Raw genomic sequence first — 20,942 nt, 5'->3', positions numbered from 1 at the left:
TAAGGATTTTTAGTATTACTTATCTCTTTTGTTTGGAAAAACAACAGTGTTTGCTGTTATTAATTAATAAATTAAGTACCCCAAATCTTCCCAAACAAACAAACAAACAAACAACTTCACCTCCAATGGAAACAGGGAATGAATGAAAGGGTTTTGTTGTGTTTTACAAGCTCCACATCCTCCCTCTTTGACCGGGTTTACGTGGGTTGAAGGCATTGTTTTGGTAAGTAAAGCTGGGGTTTACAAATAATTCAAGGTCGGGTCTTTTCCCTGTTAGGGAACACATGGCACTCTGTGCATCCCAGATTGTTACCTCTGGAATATGTGCGCTATTTCCCTGAATTTCAACTTTGCTTGGAATTTTAATACCTGGTTTTCCTAGCACATTGTTCAGAACAAAAAGTACATATGATACAGAAATCTACAATAAAGATATCATGACTGACTGCTGTCCCCGAGCATGGAAATTCATGGAAAGCCAAGCTCCTGAAAACATCTGAACAGGTAGAGTCACAAAGCCGTGAATGGTAAGTGATTAACTCGTGTTTTCCCATGAATCTCACTGTGTAATTGACCCTAATGGAAAAGGAGAATACATTTATCCCCTAAAAGATAAGAAATGAAGAACAAGAAAGCAAGAGAAAATAGTGAGGGGGGCAGAGATGAGTCTCACAGGATACATGTTGTTCTGAATCATATGGGAGAAACACACAAACTCGTTTCCATCACTTAAAGGGGGATTAATTTATTTACATTTATTCCCTTGAGATCCTAATCTTAAAACAAGGTTTAACCCTAAAATTAAACATTTCACATTGTGAGCAGCTGCTTTTTGACTCTAAAAAGGATGTGAGTCCCCAAAATGTGGTTAAAAATGTGTGAAAAAAATAAATAAATAAAAATCAGCTTTGCAAATGTTTAACAGAGGAAGGAAATGCATTCAACACACTTGTGAGGTCTCAAGGATTGACACAATGCATTTTGATGGGAAACACTGACTGTAGACAAGAAAACTCCACAGGGCACCTTTGTTGGTGTTTGAGAAAAGTTACAAAAACTGAATAAAGTATGTAGATTTTGTTTTGTTTTTTTAATCTTAATTGGAATCAAAATCCAGACCTCAGATGAGCTACAGTATAATTGAGCTTCAGTGATTATTGGAAAACTGGGACTGAATCAGCAGCGTGGTCAAAGTTGAGCAGGTCAGGGGTTAATAACCCTGAGAGAGAACAACTGTATGGGAGAGAGCAGTTGAGTCTGAGAAAACCAGCTTACATACCAATTGGTCTCATAGGAGAAAGGCTACAGACACATCTCTCTCTCACACACACACACACACACACACACACACTTTCTACAATCAGCTGTGTTTGTTTCTTAGCATCAGCCCCATACTCTGATCCTCCTGACCTCAGGGATCCCTCCAGCCTCAATAAACACGAGAGAAAACCTCCCAGTCTGCAGGCTGTGAGGTGTTTGAAAAATGTACGGTTTGTTGGGGAAACTGTCCCACTTTATTGGCTGGATTTAGTACTTTAGAGTTCACATGGATAAGACGATTGCACATAAACAATATATTTCAAAGCAGGGAGTAGTCCAATGGCAAGACAAGGAAGGGTTGTGCAAGTAAACATCAACAGAGGAAAAGTGTTGAGGTATTTCCCGCTGTTATCACAGATGAATGTTTCTGATGCTGTTAAGGCAGGACAACAGACTTCATAGAGGCTTGACTTCCTTACTTACGGAGCGAAAGATCATTTTTTGTATGGAAGCCTGTAAAACAAGCTTAGTCATTAACCAAAATCTTTAAGCCACACTGTCTTGTAGGTCCTGTAGCAAGGAGGTATATATATATATGTGTGTGTGTGTAAAAAATGTAATCCCCCTCTCACCTGGTGGGGTGGTATCCTCAAGCCTGGGTCCTCTACCAGAGGCCTGGGAGTTTGAGGGTTCTGCACAGTATCAGAGACTTCAGATGTTGTACCTGGAATCTGCTGGAGCCACTTGCCCAATTTGGGGGTCACAGCCCCCAGTGCTCCGATTACCACTGACACCACTGTTGCTTTTACTCTCCACATCTTTTCTAGCTCCTCTTTCAGCCCTTGGTATTTTTCGAGCTTCCTGTGTCACTTGGGCTTGCTACATCTATCACCACCGCCTTCTTCTGCTGTTTGTCGATCAACACGATGTCTGGTTGGTTAGCCTTCGCCAGTTTGTCAGTCTGGGTCCGGAAGTCCCACAGGATCTTAGCTTGGTCATTGATTGTCACCTTAGGAGGTGTCTTCCATTTTGACCATGGGACTTCCAGCCCATACTCATGGCAGATGTTCCTGTACACTGTGCCAGCCACTGGGTCATGGCGTTCCATGTACGCTGTTCCTGCCTGCATCTTACACCCTGCTGTTATGTGCTGAACTGTCTCAGGAGCATCTTTGCACAGTCTGCGCCTGGGGTCCTGTCTGGTGTGGTAGACCCCTGCCTGTTCTTGAAGTGGTGCACACAGGAGGCAGTTCAGCATGCTGGCAAGGTTGCAGCACAACATCCTGATGGGCAGCACTGTGACAACTGGTTGGGCTGGACTTGGAAGCAATCTAAGACCTTGCTACAGCAAAGCCTCAGGTAAAGAGAGGCGAAAGCTAATCCAGTAGGATGTACATGCAGAGGTGGAGGAAGCTCGCTACAGCAGAATGGTGGCTATGTACAAGCCGGGGGGGCCTGGACCAAGTGGGAGCATACATACGGCCGAAAGATCACCTGGGCAGTACTCTGGAAGGCAGAACCACACCGATTCAAGATCTTGGTCCAGTCAGTGTATGATATCCTCCCGAGCCCTTCCAACCTGTTCAGCTTGGGCCTGGCGGACTCAACCCCGGGTTAGTCACTGACGATGTGTCCAAGTTGCACTACATGGTGTATTTTTGATTGCATTACTTTTGGTCAAACTTTGCCTCCAGCAACCTGCCTCATCAGTTCTTGTATCATACCGTAACCCGGCCACTGTTCTCTATATTATACAACTTTATATACATATGTTTAAAAAAAAAAATAATAATAATAATATAAAAAAAAAACTTTGTCCTTCACCCCCCGCGGGTGGTCTCGTCCTTCGAGCTCGGGTCCTCTACCAGAGGCCTGGGAGCTTGAGGGTTCTGCGCAGTATCTTTGCTGTTCCCAGTACTGCGCTCTTCTGGACCGAGATGTCTGGTGTTCTTCCAGGGATCTGCTGTAGCCACTCCTCCAGTTTGGGGGTCACTGCCCCGAGTGCTCCGATGACCACGGGCACCACTGTTGCCTTCACCTTCCAGGCCTTCTCCAGCTCTTCTCTTAGCCCTTGGTACTTCTCTAGTTTCTCATGTTCCTTTTTCCTGATGTTGCCATCGCTTGGTATCGCCACATCAACCACAACGGCTTTCCTCAGTTGTTTGTCAACCACCACGATGTCAGGCTGGTTCGCCATTACCATTCTGTCAGTCTGGATCTGGAAGTCCCACAGGATCTTGGCTCGGTCATTCTCTACCACCTTTGGAGGTGTTTCCCACTTTGACCTCGGGGTTTCCAGTCCATACTCAGTGCAGATGTTCCTGTACACTATGCCAGCTACTTGGTTATGGCGCTCCATGTATGCTTTTCCTGCCAGCATCTTACACCCTGCAGTTATGTGCTGGATTGTCTCAGGGGCCTCTTTGCACAGCCTACACCTTGGATCTTGTCTGGTGCGGTAGATCTGGGCCTCTATTGCTCTGGTGCTCAGGGCCTGCTCCTGTGCAGCCATGATGAGTGCCTCTGTGCTGTCCTTCAATCCAGCCCGCTCTAGCCATTGGTAGGACTTCTTGATATCAGCCACTTCAGTTATGTTCGGTGGTACATCCCATGTAGGGGTTTGTCCTCCCATGATGGTCCTTCCTCCAGCACGTCTTCCTCTGTTCCCCATTGCCTGAGACATTCCCTGAGCACGTCATCTGTTGGGGCCTTATCTTGGATGTACTTGTGGATCTTGGATGTTTCATCCTGGATAGTGGCTCTCACACTCACTAGTCCACGGCCGCCTTCCTTACGGCTAGCGTACAGTCTCAGGGTGCTGGATTTGGGATGGAACCCTCCATGCATGGTGAGGAGCTGCGTCTTAACGTCTGTGGTCTGTATCTCCTCCTTTGGCCACCTTATTATTCCTGCAGGGTATCTGATCACTGGCAGGGCGTAGCTGTTTATTGCCTGGGCTTTGTTCTTGCCATTGAGCTGACTTCTTAGGACTTGCCTTACTCGTTGAAGGTATTTGGCCGTTGCCGTCTTCCTTGTTGCCTCTTCGAGGTTGCCATTTGCCTGTGGTATTCCAAGGTACTTGTAACCATCCTCAATGTCTGCTATTGTTCCTTCTGGGAGTGAGACCCCTTCTGTGTGGACTACCTTCCCTCTCTTTGTCACCATTCGACTGCACTTCTCAAGCCCGAATGACATCCCAATGTCAGAGCTGTAGATCCTGGTGGTGTGGATCAGTGAGTCGATGTCCCGCTCGCTCTTAGCGTATAGCTTGATGTCATCCATGTAGAGGAGGTGACTGATGGTGGCCCCGTTCCTGAGTCGGTATCCAGAGCCAGTCTTGTTGATTATTTGGCTGAGGGGGTTCAGACCTATGCAGAACAGCAGTGGGGACAGAGCATCTCCTTGGTATATGCCACATTTGATGGATACTTGTGCAAGTGGCTTACCATTGGCCTCAAGGGTGGTTTTCCACAGCCTCATCGAGTTCGCAATGAAGTCCCTTAGAGTCCTGTTGATGTTGTACATCTCTAAGCATTCAGTGATCCATGTGTGCGGCATTGAGTCATATGCTTTCTTGTAATCAATCCAGGCAGTGCACAGGTTGGTGTGTCGGGCTCTGCAGTCTTGGGTGACTGTTCTGTCAACCAGGAGTTGGTGTTTGGCTCCTCTGGTTCCTCTGCCAATGCCCTTCTGTGCTTTGCTCATGTATTGATCCATGTGTCCACTTATCTTAGCCGCGATGATGCCTGACATGAGCTTCCATGTTGTGGAGAGACAGGTTATTGGCCGATAGTTGGATGGGACTGTACCCTTTGCGGGATCCTTCAGGATCAGGATTGTGCGCCCTTCGGTAAGCCATTCAGGGTGCGTCCCATCTCTTAGCAGCTGGTTCATTTGTGCTGCTAGGCGCTCATGGAGTGCAGTGAGCTTCTTTAGCCAGTAGGTGTGGATCCTGTCAGGGCCCGGTGCTGTCCAGTTCTTCATACCTGAGACTCTTTCTTGGATGTCTGCCGCTGTGATGGTGACTAGATTCTGTTCAGGGAGGTTGCTGTGGTCCTTTCTCAGGGCTGCCAGCCACTGTGCATCGCTGTTGTGTGATGCCTCCCTTTCCCATATACTTTTCCAGTACTGCTTCAGGTATGGGCATCTGGTTGTACTTCTTGGGTACTTGCTTTCTCAACTCTGTCAGTTGGCTCACTTCTCTCCGGGCCTCCTTGATTTTTGCCTCCAACCTTCGTTTCCATGGTGGGTATTGTCTCTCATGGCTGCTCTTGTAGCCAAGCATCTCTAGGATCACTGCTGCTGAAGCGTATATCAGCTCATTGGTTTCAGTGATGGTTGTGGTAGGGATCGCTCTCAATGCTGCATTCACACCTTCTAGGAGACTTTCTGATGGTACTTCACTTAGCCGTTGTAGTTGGCATCGGGGTTGCCTTGTATTCATCCTCGCCATGATCTTATCTTTCAGGTCAGTCGCTGCCTCGTTCAGCGTGATTTCTCTTGGGGCTTCGTACCCAATCTCTGGTTGGGGAGCTGCTGGATGCTCCCCTCTGACCTGTAGTCCTGGCTCCCCCTTGCCGTAGCATTTGTGTTGTACCTCGTCAATCTCAAGTTGTGATAGCAGTTGCCGCTTGTGGATGTTGGAACACTGAGCTACTAGTTGCTCGCGCGCCGTAAGCCTCGATTGTGGGTTTGAAGTAACCATTCACCCCACATCCTGTGCATGTAACCCCTCTGACTAGGGTTACTGGAGTAGTAGCATTCCAACAGAGCCTTGTTATCGCATCTCGCCCATTTCCGTCTTGTTCCAGTAGCCCATTTGTCGTCTCGATGCCCTGGTTCCCCAACACCTGACGCAGACCTTGTTTGGCCGGGCGACGTCTGAGCCGGCATGTCAATCATTTCATCGTCACTCATCATCATGAGGTAGGCAGCAGCGTGAAGGGTCTTGCCTAAGGACCCACACTGGATGATGGGTCATTGCTCATTGCGCCCCGAGGGGGATTCGAACCCTTGTTCCCCCGTGAGTGTCCCGTGGCCTATCAAATCGAGCTATCCAGCCTTTTCCACACTTCCTGAGACTTACCAATTGAGCTATCCAGCCGTATACGTGTGTATATATATATATATACACACACACACACACATACATACCTTGGCGATCATCAAGAGTCATAAAATCAGTTTTCTGCAACATTCAGGAATATTTTGCACCTATTTGGCGGCCATTTTGAAACATAAATAAATACAAGGTATAAAAATAAATAAAAAGGTATGTAAAAAGCCTTTATTTAGTCAGACACATTAATGATTTAAAAGACCAATTTCAACATTGTGGGTCCTCACCAGGCACAGATCATTGCATAGGTTTGGTTTCACAAAGCTGTATAGATTACATTAGATTCTTGTGTCTTTTTAGGGGAGTACTGACTGTAAACAGATATTTAAAATTTATTTATATTTTACCCAAAAAACTTAGTTGGCAGTACCTTTTTTTTTTTAGCTCTGAATTCTATCTGCAGGTATTCCTTTTAGGCTTCATACAGCCCCAAAGACCTTCACCAATAAGTTAGGGAAAGCACTGGCCACATCACTAGCTGCTGTTGCTGGTTAAGCTTATTGGTTTGAGCGCATGGTAACAACTGAAGGGGACTAAGACAAGCATATCAACATTTTTATCAACTAACAACAATAAGAGCACACTGTCTCGAGAGACTTTAGAGAGAAAATGAATCTGAAACAATAAAAACGTGAAGGGGACAAACATTTGATAATGAAAAGGGAGGGAGACATGTCCCCCTCCCATCCCCAGTGGAAATGATGCCCTAGGCAGATATAATAAAACTAGTTAGAAGGTCAGTGGGAGTTTAGTCTTGAAACTATTTTCACATTGCAGACTATGACTAACAAGTAATCAGTAAACATGTTTTAAACAAAACTGCTTTGGAGGCAGCAATACCTGTATGTGCAGAGGCAAAGAAGCCCACCTTGTCCAAGTGAACACATCGTACGATACAAAGACAGATTACATCACTGATTTGGACACGACACTTGATTTGCAAGATAATGGAGAGTCTGCTTTGCACAGAACATGGCAGACATCCACAGGCAGTTTGCCCTCATTGCTTTTTGACGTGCAGAAATTCAGCATTCAAGTTTCTCACAGTACGATGCCAGGTGCTGCCATGATTATATCCAACTAATGACGGAAATTTGGACACGTTCATCCTGAAGTTTGAGCTCATTGTAAAGGAAATCTGAAAGTAGTGTGCTTGTGTATGGCTGTCTTTAAATGTGTGGCTCTTTTCACTGCCTTCTAGGATACTAAAGTCTTGGCTTCAGCTTGATTAGAAAGGAAAGCAATGATTGAAACATTAGGCCTGAATTGAGTTTTTCAGCAATTCGAACAGGTCTGGTGTTTTACTTATTGGCTGCTGCTTTCCCAGTTGGAAAAATAACTGATCAATCAGGACTTTGTAAGCAGGATTAGAAATGGGGATATCATATTCCAGTGCTAGAGAAAGAAAAGAAACAACATAAAAATGGCGACTAGTGTGGATGAGTGACACAGCTATACTGGCTGTTGTGTGTGGACAATGCTTAAATTGGCATATTTGTTTGATTGTTATGAAAAATGTTAAAGTTAACAGCTCATAGCAAGCGCTACAGACACAAACTGAAATCGACTAACATGAATACAATGTCAGACTGAATAATGAAGTGAATTCAATCTGATTATCGGGCCAAGCCACAGTGCTCGTGATTGTGTCTGGAGCTGAAAAGTACTCAGCATCTATCATATTCAACTAGAAAAATAACAGGCTCTAGTTCCCCGTGGGATTATTTTTGTGTTCATAGCAGTCGGAGATCATCTGGATCATCCTTTCTGGCTGTAAAAGGAGCCTTTTTGAAACTCACCAGAAAAAGCATCTTTAAAATGGCATTTGTTTGCGTTCAGCAGCAGAGCAGGAAGTGGCTTTCTTAAGGCCAAAACACACAGCTGCCGAACGGCGCTCGTCAAAACAGCCCACCCTATTATTGCCTACATACAACCCCCACACCAGCGAGCGCCACGGCACGACTCTTCACGTCACTGTCCTATTTCCAGCGTTGCCGCCCTCGTTAAAACGCTTTTTTTTCCCCCAGAGAAAATGCTGTTTTGTACTTCAATACAATGTTGGCCCAACTACAGACGTTATTTACGAGTTTGTTGCTTGCTTTTCACTGCAGTTTTAACTATTTCACTTGTGCCTGTATCTACAAGGCAAAAATTAATTAAATAAATAAACAAACTCCACTAGCTCCCTGCTACATCCCGGCTCCTGTAGCAGCTCGACTTCCTGTCCTCACCTCTTGCTGTCGCTGTCGTGTGTAGATCATTGACCATAGCCTATATAATATATACATATACAGTCTATGGTGTAGCTCAATGGATGAGCAGAGACAGTTGTTGACGCTCTGCAGCTCGGCACTTCCTATTGGTGCTAAGGGCGGCACTCGACAGGCGTCATATGCCGTGGCGCTGGGTGGCAGTGTGTTTTCCACTTTACCTTTTTCTGATATTTCACTATAGTTTTTAAGCAGTTTTTCACACTTCTTAGGCAACACATAGGTGTGTTGGTTTTTATCCACCAAGCTTGCCTCACTTTTTTTTTTAAAGCACCCCAAATACCCCAAGATAGAAACATGATGAAATAGTTCGACATTTCGGGAACTACGCTTATTTGCTTTCTTCCCGAGAGTTTGATGAAAAGACTGACACCATGTCTGTACACCAAATATGACATATGACAAATATACAGCTCCTTAGCTTAGCATAAAGACTGGAAAGAGATAGAAACAGCTAGCTCTGTTCAAAGGCAAACATCCACCTACCAGCACCTAAAAAAAAAAAAAAAAACCCTGCCTGAACTCAAGAAGTGAAAACACAATTTGTATTTATTGAGCTAAAACATGCTAAGTCACCAGTATCCAATAGTCATTTTGGTACCTCTTGGGATGCTGATCTTGAATTCGAGGTCCCTCTCTTCCAGGTGGTACAAGGCGACTTCCTGTAACCTGGCTCGCTCCAGCTCTGACAGGCTCTGGATGGGCACCGGCTGTAACCGCACACTCTGACCCAACATGGTCGCCCACGTGTGGTCCCCCTGCCGAGAGACGTTAGTGAGAAAAGAATGTAAAGATTAAAACAGAGGATCGAGGAGGACCTATAACGGCACAGACCATTAATCACAATCACCACTTGTCCTTTTTTATCTATTTACAACTCATTTTCTGCTCCCTTTGACAAATTAACCAAAAACCAACGCCTAAAAGACTAAATCTCTACTGGCTGTAATTAGTGAACATTATCAACCAACCATCAAGTTCTTAAAAAGGCAAAAACCTAGAAGATTCAATTACTAACAATGTCTCACAAGTTACACAACTCTGCCCCTGCCTTTATCTTTACTCTCATTCTCCAACAAGATAAATCATGCTGTAGGGTCGACCAGAAGGGTTGATGTCTCACTTGAACACTGAGGTAAATGCAGCTAAACGCTCACAGGAAATGTCTCATCAGCCGTGGTGGAAACTACCCAGCAGTATATAAACTAACTAAAATTAGCCCCACCATTACCAGCTGCAACATTAAAGTGATGAATACATTATTGCATCTATAACTATAATAATCCCAATAATATAATATAAATTATTCTGAAATGGGCCATCCTCTTCAGTACCTTTACTAATACTTTTACTTAAGTTTTGAACAATTTTACTTGTAACAAAGTATTTGTACACTGTGGTATTGCTACTTTTACGTAAGTAAAAGCTCTGAGTACTTCTTCCACCACTGCTTGTCAGTGAGTAAATTGCTAGCTTAAAGTGATTTAGCACTTCATTGAAGTTTAATGGGCACAAAACCACAACGTTCATCTCCCTCTTAGTTTGGTGTTATGAAATAGTCAGATGTTGTGTGCATTTATTATTACTCCTCTCATTCTCTTCGTGAGAAGAAGTTTGATTTCTTATCTTATTTTTGTGCTTATTTTTAGTTTACCCATTCTTTGTAAATACCTATTGTGTTGTGCTCAGTCTTTGTCTGTTAACCTTGAGATTTATGCACAAAGAATGCTAATTTAAGTCTCTCTCTCCCCAGCCACAACCTTCCTTTTCAAGGGGAAACTCCACTGATTTAACACACGAAGAGTTTACTCTACATAATAATGGAGTCCCACTCAGCCTGTGAAAACAGTTGTATAATTTCTTTGGAGTGTTTGGATCTAGTGTTCTTTGATTTTGACCCATACTACAAGTTAAAAGTCAGGATATCAGATAGATTGATTGCTGCTTTGATTTTGTTCTCCAACCTTATGGAAGTGCAATACTAAATCCCTGGAATAGCCCTTTCATGCAGCTAAATGCTTGTATGTCTCTTCAGAAGTATGCACTTGTTAGCCTATGGTGATCATGCTGTTCATTAAAATGACAAAATCGCCACCCTCTTTGTTCAGTGTTACAGAATACTGAGAATATTCTGTTCTTGTATTAAAACTGCTCTTCATTTGTTTCTAAACATCAGTTAGTTATCTGTTTTTTATGACTTCATTTATAAATGTATTCAGGTATTTACAACATCTGTCTGTCCTCCTTCACATCCTTGAGGAGAATTGAGATTCATGACCTTGGGATTCGTTCACTTACTTTTCTCTCAGAGATTTTGATCGTATGCCATGGCCTTTTTCAGCAAATGACATCTAATGACACGTGTTGACATCTGAGCAAGGTCCATTGGCTGAAGAAGGCTTTGGGATACGGTCAAAAGCCCCAGAATAAAAGCCACAAAGTGAACCTTGTGTTTCGAATATTTTATCACAGTACAATCTGAGACACAAAAGGAATGCACTGTAAAGGACACTTACTGTACCGGTTGTGGAATGTAACTAAGTACATTTACTCAAGTACTGTACCACTTGCTACTTTATACGTTTTTTTACGTACAAAACATATGATTAACTTTCATCTTGTTTTATACATAAAATATATTAATCTACAACAACAGCATATTAAATAGTTCAGATCAGCTTGACCTCGACCAACTACAACAGTAAAATGTTAATTACACATGAATGCAATAGTAAAACAATCACAGGGCTTTTTTTACTGCGGCCTGAAATATATTTTCTTTAGAAACTTCCATTTAAGAAATACTTTCTTCTTGCAAACATTTGCGTCGATACATGTATCCGAACAGGAGAGATGCCTGGATGGGCGGAGCTCTAGCTAATAATGTTTGGGTGACAATATGTGACATCACCGGCCCAATCAGCCTCCCCATGGAGATCATTCTGTTTTAATCTCAAAATCATCAAGTTTATTTTAAGCTTTTTGTTCTGCAGCCACACCCTATAGAATATATTTAAGGCTTCAAATGGACCCATAATGTCTTCCATTAGTCTGGAGGCATTCACTCATGGAGTTTATACCAGCCCCTGGCTGAACGTCAGGTAGACTGAGACCAGTGGTGGCATGTAACTAAGTATATTTACTCAAGGATTGTACTTAAGTACAAATTTGAGGTACTTCATGCCACTTTCTACTTCACTACATTTATCTGACAGCTTTTAGTCACTAGTTACTTTACAAATTAAGATTTCTGCATACAAAACATACAAAGAGCTTATAAAATATGGTTTGTTATAAATTACAGCATTTCTCACTATGTTCAGTATTTTTTCAAACCAAACAATCCATCGATTATTGGAGAAAATAATCAGCAGATTAATCTATAATTAAAATAATTATTAGTTGCAGTCCAATACAAAATAGTTTTGTATGCAGGACTTTTACTTGTAGCGGATTATTTTTACAGTGTGGTATTAGTACTATTACTGAAGTACTGTAAAGGATCTGAATACTTCCTCCACCACTGCTTTAGACCTTTGTAAACAGTGGTAACAGTGAGAATGACAGACTGAGTGAATAATAAGTAACAGGATGGAGAAACTGAGGAAACAGGAAAAACAAAGTGAAATGGCAAAGTGAATATGAGCGGGAGTGAAAGAGCGAGGAAGTGGAGGCAGCGTGTTTGATGGAGGGATGTGGCGGTCACGGGTTAACAAGAACCAGACAAGCACACTCTAGATCCGAGGTCCGTGTTTCACAACCAGTTCACCCTATCAGACAAAAATGTGTTTTTAATATGTGTAGTTTGTTTGTGTGACGAAAGCCCTAGCATATACCCATAGAGGAACTATGAGCACTAAGGAATTTAGCACAAATGCATGGAAATCAAACAGCTACTTAATCCTCACAACATAGTGAGCTTTTGCCTGATAAAGAGAGACTGCACTGATTAAGAAAGTCATATTTACTTCTACTGTCTTAGACAAGCTGGACAGTATTTAAGATATTCAAACCTGCAATGCTTTAGTGGGCCAGGGCTATATTTGTTCTGGTTTATTAACTAAATCACCATTGTTTACTACTACATCTCTGACACAATTAGTACAGTATGGTACAAACTCATGCCATGCAGCCAAACTTTATTCAAACCCACAAACCTTCCTTTATAATATTTATTATTTATTTATAAAGTGAACTTCACTAAAGGCGAGAGGGAGACAGTTAAAGAGACAGATATACTGACTTTAAATTCCTAATATGGGTCAACTTCCAAAGCACTGGATCTTACACGTCTCATAATGCAACTCAACAGTGTCGTTTTAATAATAATAATAAAACTTTATTTATAGAGCACTTATCAAAACAAAATACAAAGTGCTTCACAGCAAGAGAAATAAAATACCACAGTGAATGACGAAATATTAAGAAATAAAATACATAAAATACACAAAAGCAATAAAATAAACAATAAGACCCTTTCTTCCTTTCCTTTATTTAACCAGGCAGAAGCCTCATTGAGACTAAAATATCTTTTTTCATGAGGGACCAAGCCAAGACGGCAGTGAAAGAACATTGTTTTCTTGGATGATGCATCTTTCAAATTCCAGATCCTCAGTGTATGATGCAGTCTTCCACTTCAAAATGTGTTGTCTCTTATGTCAAATCAAGATAACCTTAGTGACATCATACTTGAAAAAGCTGCTTTAGAGCCACAGAAGACAATACACAACTGTTGTCACATGCTGAGTTGTACTCATGACTGGTACAGTGATCTTGATGTGTAAAATTGGTGGAGTTTCCCCTTTACCTAAGGCATGGTTAAAAGTCAGAAATGTTCAAATCAGGGCTTTCCAAGTATATCCAATTGTGAAATGGGACTTAGATTAAAATGTGTAGTAATAGTTTCATCATTGTGAAAGCTTTAAAAATGCCCTACATTTCCCAAGAATCCTGCAGGTGCTTTCCGACGTTTTAACTATTGTATTCCATGTTTCCTAATAAATTGTCTGCAAGACCCCTCCAGGCTTTATACTGTACCTGGAATCCCAAATTAAAGTCTTACTGGAGCTCTCTGGTCCCTGCCTTTGGCACTGAGCCCTGATTGGACTTTTATAGACTATAACAACATCATGTAGGAATTCTTAACTAAGCTGGGTTTCCCTATATGGCTTTGATACAGAAATAAATAACCACAAAACACTCAGCAGATCTTTGCTACTTCGGGAATAGAAAACACTCTCAGTTTTTAGTCCTTTTTCAACTTTGCACGTCTCTTTTGAATGCGTTCATTACATCAATATAAACATCAGAGTCATGCAACAGTAAACACAAAGAACACCACATGTTTTGTAGAGGCTGAAATATATATTTTTGAATATTATATTGTTATTATATGCTGTATGGAGGAGTGTGGTGAAATACTACATACAGTACAAGTACATTTACTGTGGTTGAAGATGCACTCAGTACTCTCATAGTCTTTATTTCTTAAGTAAATAATGTATTTGTTTTCACGTTACATGGTCAGTTAAACAGGTAAAATGTTTAGCATGCTCACTATCTTTGTTTAGTGTGTTAGCATGCTAACATTTGCAAATTAACACTAAACACAAAGTGTAGCTGAGGCTGATGGGAATGTCCGTTTTGCTGGTATTTGGTCCTAAACCAAAGTTTTGGACAAATTGGAGTTTTGACCTGCTGGTGGTGCTAGATGAAAATATTTCAGCTGCTAGCGTTGTGAAAGAGCCAGCGAACTGAAGCAAATTCAGTAACACAGCAACATCCATCTAAGGCCAACATTAGTCAATAGCCGCCGCAAGTTATCAGTCATACCAGACCAAGTAAGGCTGTCGCTGCAAAAACATTTAGTGCTTACAAATTCAGCTTTTCATTTGTAAGACGACCATTGTGTTATTACTTCTTTCAAAAGTGACATGGTCTCCCTTTAAAAAGGACTGAATGCCCTGATCAAAGCTTAGAAATTCACTTTAGATGACTGACAATACGTGCCTTTATGTAATCATCACAATCATCTCTTTTGTAAGCAATCAGCCTCAAGCATTATCTCATCCTTTAAAGCATCCTGACTTAAATATGGTAACCTTTCATAGCTATTTCTATGACTGCGCCTTGCTCTGCTGGCTGTCTTCTCTGTATGCGTATATGTATACTTCCACACGTGTGTGACTGTCTCATGTCTATAATTGAGCTGGCCTCAACCCACACAGAACAGTGTGATTGGAGAAAATTGCTTTGGCCTTAATGCTAAACATAACCAGACAATCACACTGTGGTGAAACTGGTTGAAAGTTGTCCACAGGTCGGTGAGGCCTTGTCTACTTTTTTCTAAAATGGGTGACATACAGTGTCTCAAAGCAAACATGGTTCAGTGAAAAAAACAATACTATGGGAAAGTTGGTTTGTTGCCTCAAATGCCAAGGATAAGAACTGATTTACGATGTATTTAGAGAAAGTAAACCTATACATTATCTCGTATAGCTTCTCTTTCTCTGTAACAGATGTGCATGATTATGTGTCACAAAATAAAACGTTTGTCACAGCACATTTGCGTCAATACATTCAGTATGTGTTATTGCACAACTCAAATTCTACCTTCATGAAAAAAATTATATGCACAACAATACATTTTCTCTCTCTTCAAGTACACTTTTTCTAGAATATACTATATGCAGGGTCGACGCAGGAACAAACTGAACAGGGGTGATTGCAATACAAATAAATATTTTCAGTTAACAGGTTCATGTAAGAGTGCTTAGCACATGGAAATTGTACACTAAAGACAAGAGCGAACAGGACGTTGACCAACACAATCCAAACATCTAATATCCATTGCAACTGACACGCCAACAACAACTAACAACTGTATTGACTGTAACAAAAACCACCACACTTAATTCTGTACAAGAAACAATCATCCAGATTTCAACGAGTGTCATCACGTCTTTAAAATTGCAGTGCATTGCCATACTGTGATAAAATTGTCGTTTTTTTTTTTGGCCAAGATATTTTTCATTGAACAGTATTTTGTTCAGGTATCGTGTCGGGCTGCCCCCTCCACATCGATGATTCAAATGATCAGTCGAGAAGCCCGAGTCGAATCACTGCACTTTTTTCAGCTGCATCATTGTACACAGAGTAACAGCATGGCAGGCAGACTTTGACCAACTGAGTTTGTCTCAAAATGACCTAACTACAAAACTAACTGATGGAAACACAGAGCAGGGTGACTTGGTGGCCAATGTTAGCTATTGTGTAAATGACTTATGACTCCACTAGATGTGTTTAGCATTTTCCATATCCCGTTATTACCACTTGTGGTCACACTGGCCACCTCTGTCTGCAGCTGGATGGGCCTGGCTCCCCAGGGTCCCGCCCGCGATGCCGACACTGATCATATATCATCCAGTCTTAAAACATTCCTGTTCACCTTCCATATCCCCAACAGCCCAACCAATCACAACAAGGAACTAGAGGTCATGAACTCCTAATTTCTCAAAACTCCCCCAAAAGAACTGAGAGCCATCATCCGAAAAAAATTTATCATTTACACTAAGGCTTGTGATGAATGTTTCCCATGTATTATTGATTAAGCGTGTGTGCCTATATGTCTGTGTATGCATTCCCTGTTGCCACGTGTGAGGATAGTCAAATGATACGCTGTGATCATGTTATATGCGTAAATGCTGATCACTCTGTTGCTGATACTCTGGATTTGTTTTACTCGTGCGCTACGTCCAGTGTTTGGCTCCTTGTTTTGTTCGTTCTTGTGGCGAAATGTAAAATCAAAACTGGGAAGCGCTGTAATTTAATACAATAATATACCGAGACTATAACCACATTTAATCTGATTGTTGTAGACCAAGGAATTTTACATGTGGTTTGCGGCACCATAAACACAAGGTGTTTATTAACATCAAGGAAAACCAAACATAACTTGTGGTAAAGAACTTTCTACCAAATTTTAAAGAGCAAACTGAAAGAAATATGACAAATCAATGATGTGTTTAAGATGGGATACATTTTTGACCACACTGAAATGGTTCTCCAAAGTTGGGGGCCATCTTTCCATGACTGTCAGAGATGAAAAAAAAAAGAGTAGATTCAACCATTGGAGTACAGATCCCTCTCCCCTTTTATATTTTCTGCCCAATTGTAGCTGTAGTCAATACCAGGAACCAGGAAGCGAGGTTATTCAAACCACATGACAGACAAACATACACCACGGCAGAGGAAAGGGGAGTACAATAAACCAAAACAAGATTCAATGAAACATATTGATGTCTTCATGCAAACACAAGCTTGCAAATCCACACACAGACCTTGCGTACAAGAGCAGAACGTCTCAAAATTCTTCACAAAAGAAATCAGGCAACAGAGATAAATACAGACTTATGAAGAACAGAACACCATAAAACAGAAATAAATACAAATTACACAAAGGCAAGTCTAAACAGTCTAAACAGCCACAACCTCAAAAGCACAGTCCCCCTTTAGTTTTAAGCCTGGATCGAGGAACAACCAGCAACCTTGATCAGAGGACCTTAGAGACCTGCTGGTAATATAGCGTTGTAGTAGATCTCCAATGCAGGCAGGTGTCTGACCATGCAGACTAAGTGGTCATAAGAACCTTCAATTCTGAATTTGATGGGGAGTCAAAATCAAAAATCGGTGTCACGTGAGACCTTTCGGAGGACCCAGTCTAAAGCTCAGCAGCAGCATTTTGGACCACTTGTAAACGATCCAGGGATGCTTTACTGAGGCAGGTGAAAAGGGAGGTGCAATAGCCAAGGCGGGACGAGATAAAAGCATGAATTATCATTTCCATCTCAGTTTAGTAAGACCATGCTAATGTTTTTCAAAGAAGCAGTTCAACTCTGGAGATCAAAACAGGGCAAAGAGATTTCCAGGAGGTGTAATTACAATTAGGGACATACCGTGCAAAGCAACACCTGCTAAAACTTTTATACTCCTGCACTGTTGTTTAGACCTTTGTGATTATGTGATGATGCATGTGTATGTGCAACAGAAAGAAGTGTGTTCACATAAGGTTTGGGTGTTTTTGTACCGCTTGCCTGATGAAGTGATAGTAAAACTCTGATAGCTAACAGATGCTTCTCTACCTTTCACTCTTCTCTCCCCCCACACCAGATCTCACTCAATCTTTTGTTGTTTTTAAATTGTCTGCCCTTCTGCCTCTTATTCCCCCCCCCTTCCCTTCTCTCTGTTTCTATTTCTTCCTCTCTCCCTCACCTCTCCGTCAGGCTGCTGTTAATGTTATTGTGTATATTCGTCTCTCCCATGGGTGCGCCTGTTCATGTCTGTGTGCTTTTCCTCATTAACCTCAGCCTTTCATCCTGCCCCCACTTCTTCGCAAAACAGTGCAAATGAGACAGAGATTTACGGCCGCTCGTTCCCATTCATTAGCAGGAGGTGATGAGGTAGTTTATTTTCCTTGGATTACTGGAAAGTTTTTAATTGTAGCCATTGACATTAACATTATAACTGCACTTTTTCATCACAGTAACTAGATCCTTACACAGGGATTTGACTTATGCTACACCAGTGTGTACGGTTAATGTCATGAGGTGAAGGTGTGATGCATTAACACTCCTACTGTTAAGTCAGTGATATCCTGCAACATTAGCTACAGTCAGTACAACTGTAAGGGTAACACTATATGATCATGTGATACAATACCAAACTTTTCTGTATTTCCTTAAAATACTGTATTCAGTTGGATATTTGCATTTTGTGATCCTGCATACTTTAAAGATTCATAGTCCACCATTTGAATCTAATGCCGGGATCTGACTACACAATATTTGCCTTTTGAGATGGTCGCTGTGTCAGAAATCAGAGTTTATGAGAGAGACATGGCAGACCACACAATGGACCCTGACCAATCATAGCTGTCTGTCTTTAATGACTTGCATGGCATACACCAATCTATGTCACGCAAGTCGTCGCCTTATGTCATGTTTCTGAGGAGATGCTAGGGACCGATTTCACTCCAACATTACTCTTTTACAGTTGTCAAACTAGGCGAGAGTAGGCAAAGAAAATTCTTACGTAATTGTCTTTTTGTCGGGATGTCATGAGGCCTCCCAGATCCTGCGGTTAAATGTTAATAAGGTTAACACGTCCTGTCGTGCTAAAACATAACCATAAAAAGTTTAATCATGCTTTAGTTGCTATGAGTGGATATTGTAGGTAAAACAATATGAAAGTGAAAGACATTGTCAACATTTCACTTGTACAAAAGAACATTTTGGGACTTCGTAAATACATTAATTAAAAATGTTTCCTCATGTTAAGAAAATATGTCATTCAGGTAGCACTGCATTTCTGTCACAACACATTTCTTGTTGAAAATTAGCAGTTTGTAAATGTATTTTCTAGGAGACAGGAAGGTTTTCCACTTTGACACACAACAATGGATGAAAACGAGCAACTGTGGCACCCTACGGTCATTTTTGATACATAAGTACACTTCATTCACACTTTAAATGAAATGGTTGCTGCACTGATCAATTTCTCCAATTTTTAATCCAACAAAGACACTTGTAGATAAGAAATCTTATCTAAATTTCCTGGTAGGAGGTCAAACTGAGTGCTGTGTTCTCTGAATGGGTTTCCCAGTACATTATACCATACAGTATGTTTTCCCAGTTCCCTACATCTCCTCATGCTGCCCTAAAGGCTTTGCTGTTTCATTTGTGAGGTACAATATGTTTACAGTTGGCTCCTTCTACCAACACTGTACTAAAAATAAAACACTAGTGCTGTGACCTGCTTCTCCCTTATGCTTCATTTCTCCCATCAGTACTTAGAAGGTACTCGGGGGCTTTCTGGTCATGTGAAATTTTGTGAAATATGTACAAATAAATAAGGCTTGTACATACATAATACATACTGCATATACATATTTCCTCAAAAAGCATGGTACTATAAGGACAAACTGACATTAGAAGTCAGATTTGATTAATCAAATTCAGTTTCCAACTTTTGTCCAAAAAATGTTTAAGAAGTCTTCATTTAAGACTTTTTTTCCTCATCCCTGAAAAACAACCACCCCCCACTTCAGTGTTTCACATGATGGACACATAAATAATGTGCTCTATTCCTGCTACGGTTCCATGATCCTTCCTAATGAAGGAACATTATCGTCACATTATTCAGCTCCACATCGTGTTTTCATCAGATTAATCAGGAACTCATTAGGATGCTCTCAGAAACACATCACAACTGAGCCTGGCATGCATTAGTATGCAAAGGTACTTACTCATTCACGCTAACGAGAAAGAACACACACACGTACATAAACAGACAGGCAGCACTAATAGGCCCCTTGGCAGTGGAAGAGAGCGCTAAAGACTTGAGGCTCAGCCACAGAAACAAGTCTTCCGTCAACACAGCAGCCGTATTGTGTCAGTCCTGACTAAACTGGCATGTAACCACACACACACACACACACAGACACACACACACAAAGTTTTCAGGGATCACACAGACTCCCTGCTGTCTGAAATTCAACGTTAGGTCAGTAGACGAATACTAATAGAAGTGGATTAATGGGATGATGCCAAAACCTTGTTTATGTATGTGCAAGAAGTGCAGCGTGTTTTTGTTGCTTGTGCATGCATCTTAATGCACACTCCATAATAAAAACGTTGACATTTTAAGAAGGAAAGCAAGAAAATGTGACTAAATTTGAAGACTCATTCAAACTTATATTGGTTGTTTTTTCCTCACAATTCCCTAAATTTTGTGTCGCAAATGTTCTAAAATGTTCTTGTCTACTTTCAGTCAGTGTAAACGCCCTTTAATCTTTAAACACACAACAATGGTGTTAGTCTGTATGACCCTAGGTCACTAAACTGAACATTGACCATTACATCTCTGCCATACTTGAATAATTGTGCAATATACTGTGCACTACTCCTGTGCAATATTTAGTTTTCCTATGTTAGTTTTTCGTATTTATTGCTATTGATATTATATACCTCCATTACTGCTGTGCAATATCTTAATAATCTCAATAAGCTACACTTAACTCAACAGTACATGCATCACTACTTATTTATTACTTGTATTATTATACTGTATTATCATCATCAATCGGTAAACCCACTTGTTACTTCACACTTATTTTATCTTGTACTTATACCCACCTGGTACTTCATTTATTTTCTGACCTGTTTTATAGTGTATTGTATTATTTTTTTTGTTAGTACTTTCTCTTGTGTGCACTGACCTAAAGGCGAGCTGCTCTA

General features: G+C 41.3%; 1 protein-coding gene across 4 annotated transcripts in view; it reads right to left on the bottom strand.

The window, feature by feature from the left end:
- The window catches only part of arhgap36 (Rho GTPase activating protein 36), an 82,088-nt gene that overhangs the window by 31,598 nt on the left and 29,548 nt on the right, over nt 1–20,942 (bottom strand). For all 4 annotated transcript variants that reach the window (XM_044183456.1, XM_044183458.1, XM_044183457.1 and 1 more), the window contains exon 2: nt 9,251–9,407. In XM_044183456.1, the coding sequence (XP_044039391.1) occupies nt 9,251–9,407 (157 nt within the window). The remainder of the gene's footprint in view (nt 1–9,250; nt 9,408–20,942) is intronic.

This window comes from Siniperca chuatsi, linkage group LG22, assembly GCF_020085105.1.
Source record: "Siniperca chuatsi isolate FFG_IHB_CAS linkage group LG22, ASM2008510v1, whole genome shotgun sequence".
NCBI classification, from domain to species: domain Eukaryota; kingdom Metazoa; phylum Chordata; class Actinopteri; order Centrarchiformes; family Sinipercidae; genus Siniperca; species Siniperca chuatsi.
This window is presented reverse-complemented; position numbering and strand designations above follow the sequence as displayed.